The 1,424-nt window shown below is 43.0% G+C and overlaps 1 protein-coding gene across 1 annotated transcript in view; it reads left to right on the forward strand.

Moving 5' to 3' along the window:
- The first annotated feature begins 818 nt into the window (after nt 1-818).
- Nucleotides 819-1,424, forward strand: part of LOC108802166 — a 16,084-nt gene continuing 15,478 nt past the window's right edge. The window contains exon 1 of the mRNA XM_018574034.1: nt 819-971. Coding sequence (XP_018429536.1) covers nt 876-971 — 96 coding nt within the window. The 5' untranslated portion in view covers nt 819-875. The remainder of the gene's footprint in view (nt 972-1,424) is intronic.

The following is a 1,424-nucleotide window of genomic DNA, read 5'->3' on the forward strand; positions in this document are numbered from 1 at the left end:
CAATCCGCACGCCGCACCTCCTCCCCGCCTCACACGCACCGCCCACATCCACGATCGGCACAGGGACGCAGGGAGAAGAAGTAAGGAGGAGCAGGTGTGAGGGGATGACAGCCGCCGACAGACAGGCCCGCTCTGAAGCAAGTTGCTGGAAGACTGCTCAGGTAAGCCTGCTCTTCCCTCCCCCACACATGGTGCTCTATAATGTATTGCTGGGATTTGTATTCCTCTATAGCTGATGGTACATTGTGCTGTATATTATACCATCAGCTATAGAGGACTACAAATCCCAGCAATACATTATACATAGTATGTATAATGTATTGCTGGGATTTGTTGTATCCCTATATAGCTGGTGGTATCCTGCATTGTGCTGTATAGGGGACTACAAATCCCAGCAATAATACATTATACAGCGCAATGCGGAATTCCACCAGCTATAGAGGAGTACAACAAAACCCAGCAATACATTATACAGTGCAATGCAGAATACTGCCAGCTATTCAGAAGATGATTTTATGGAATAATCCTGTAAGTGTTACAGATCTTCTTTCTGATAATAATATAGAGTTTCTACTGAATGAGGAAGTTACTTAAGGTTGGTGTCTTTCCTCTGGCTGTGGAACTACAAGCCCCAGTTTGCCCCTATCAGTATAAAGTGGAATTTACAGACACAGACACCAACCATCATTCATCTCCAGGATCGCCGGGTGGAGCACAATGTCTGTGTATACAGGGTATCTATGCAGATCACTGTGCACTGTGAGGAAGGCGGGTCCTGTCACCATGACAACAGCAAGCACAACATTCCATAACCCATTCATCCCTATACACCTCTGGACACATCCTACAAATTACCTATTTCTACTTCATCTACAATGGGGCTGGAGAGGAGACAGGACTGGCATCTAACTAGTGCTGGCATTGGGCATGATTACAGGGCTCAGGTTCCCTTTCCCCCTCCACATATCAAGGTAATGTACAGATACATGTACAATCATATGGCAGATATATATGTTCATGATACTGATCACGCCGGCCTCTGTGCCTGTGTCTACAATTCTATGCAGGGGAAATGAACAATACACAGGAGATTATCTTAGCAACTGTATACAATGTCTTCTCAGCTGCAAAACCTAAACAGTATTTTTCTTTTGATATTATTTTGAATGTATTTCTTATTCAGATTTCCTGGTTAGCTACCAATTTTATTGTTAATAGAGCACCTAAAATATATCCATAATGTCTATTTAGTTCTAATAAAGTCAGACAGTTCAGTGGTTTAATGTTGTGACTTGTGATGTCATCTACTGTATGGTTCGGCTCTGATTAGAGGGCCACATGTAACCTAGGGTAAGATCTGGCTAAAGCTTCCTTACTTCCTTAAGGGTGAATGTAATACTAACAAACCAGCAAGTAAAACATTT

The sequence above is a fragment of the Nanorana parkeri genome, unplaced genomic scaffold (assembly GCF_000935625.1).
Source record: "Nanorana parkeri isolate BGI_ZX_2015 unplaced genomic scaffold, ASM93562v1 scaffold2688, whole genome shotgun sequence".
NCBI lineage: Eukaryota > Metazoa > Chordata > Amphibia > Anura > Dicroglossidae > Nanorana > Nanorana parkeri.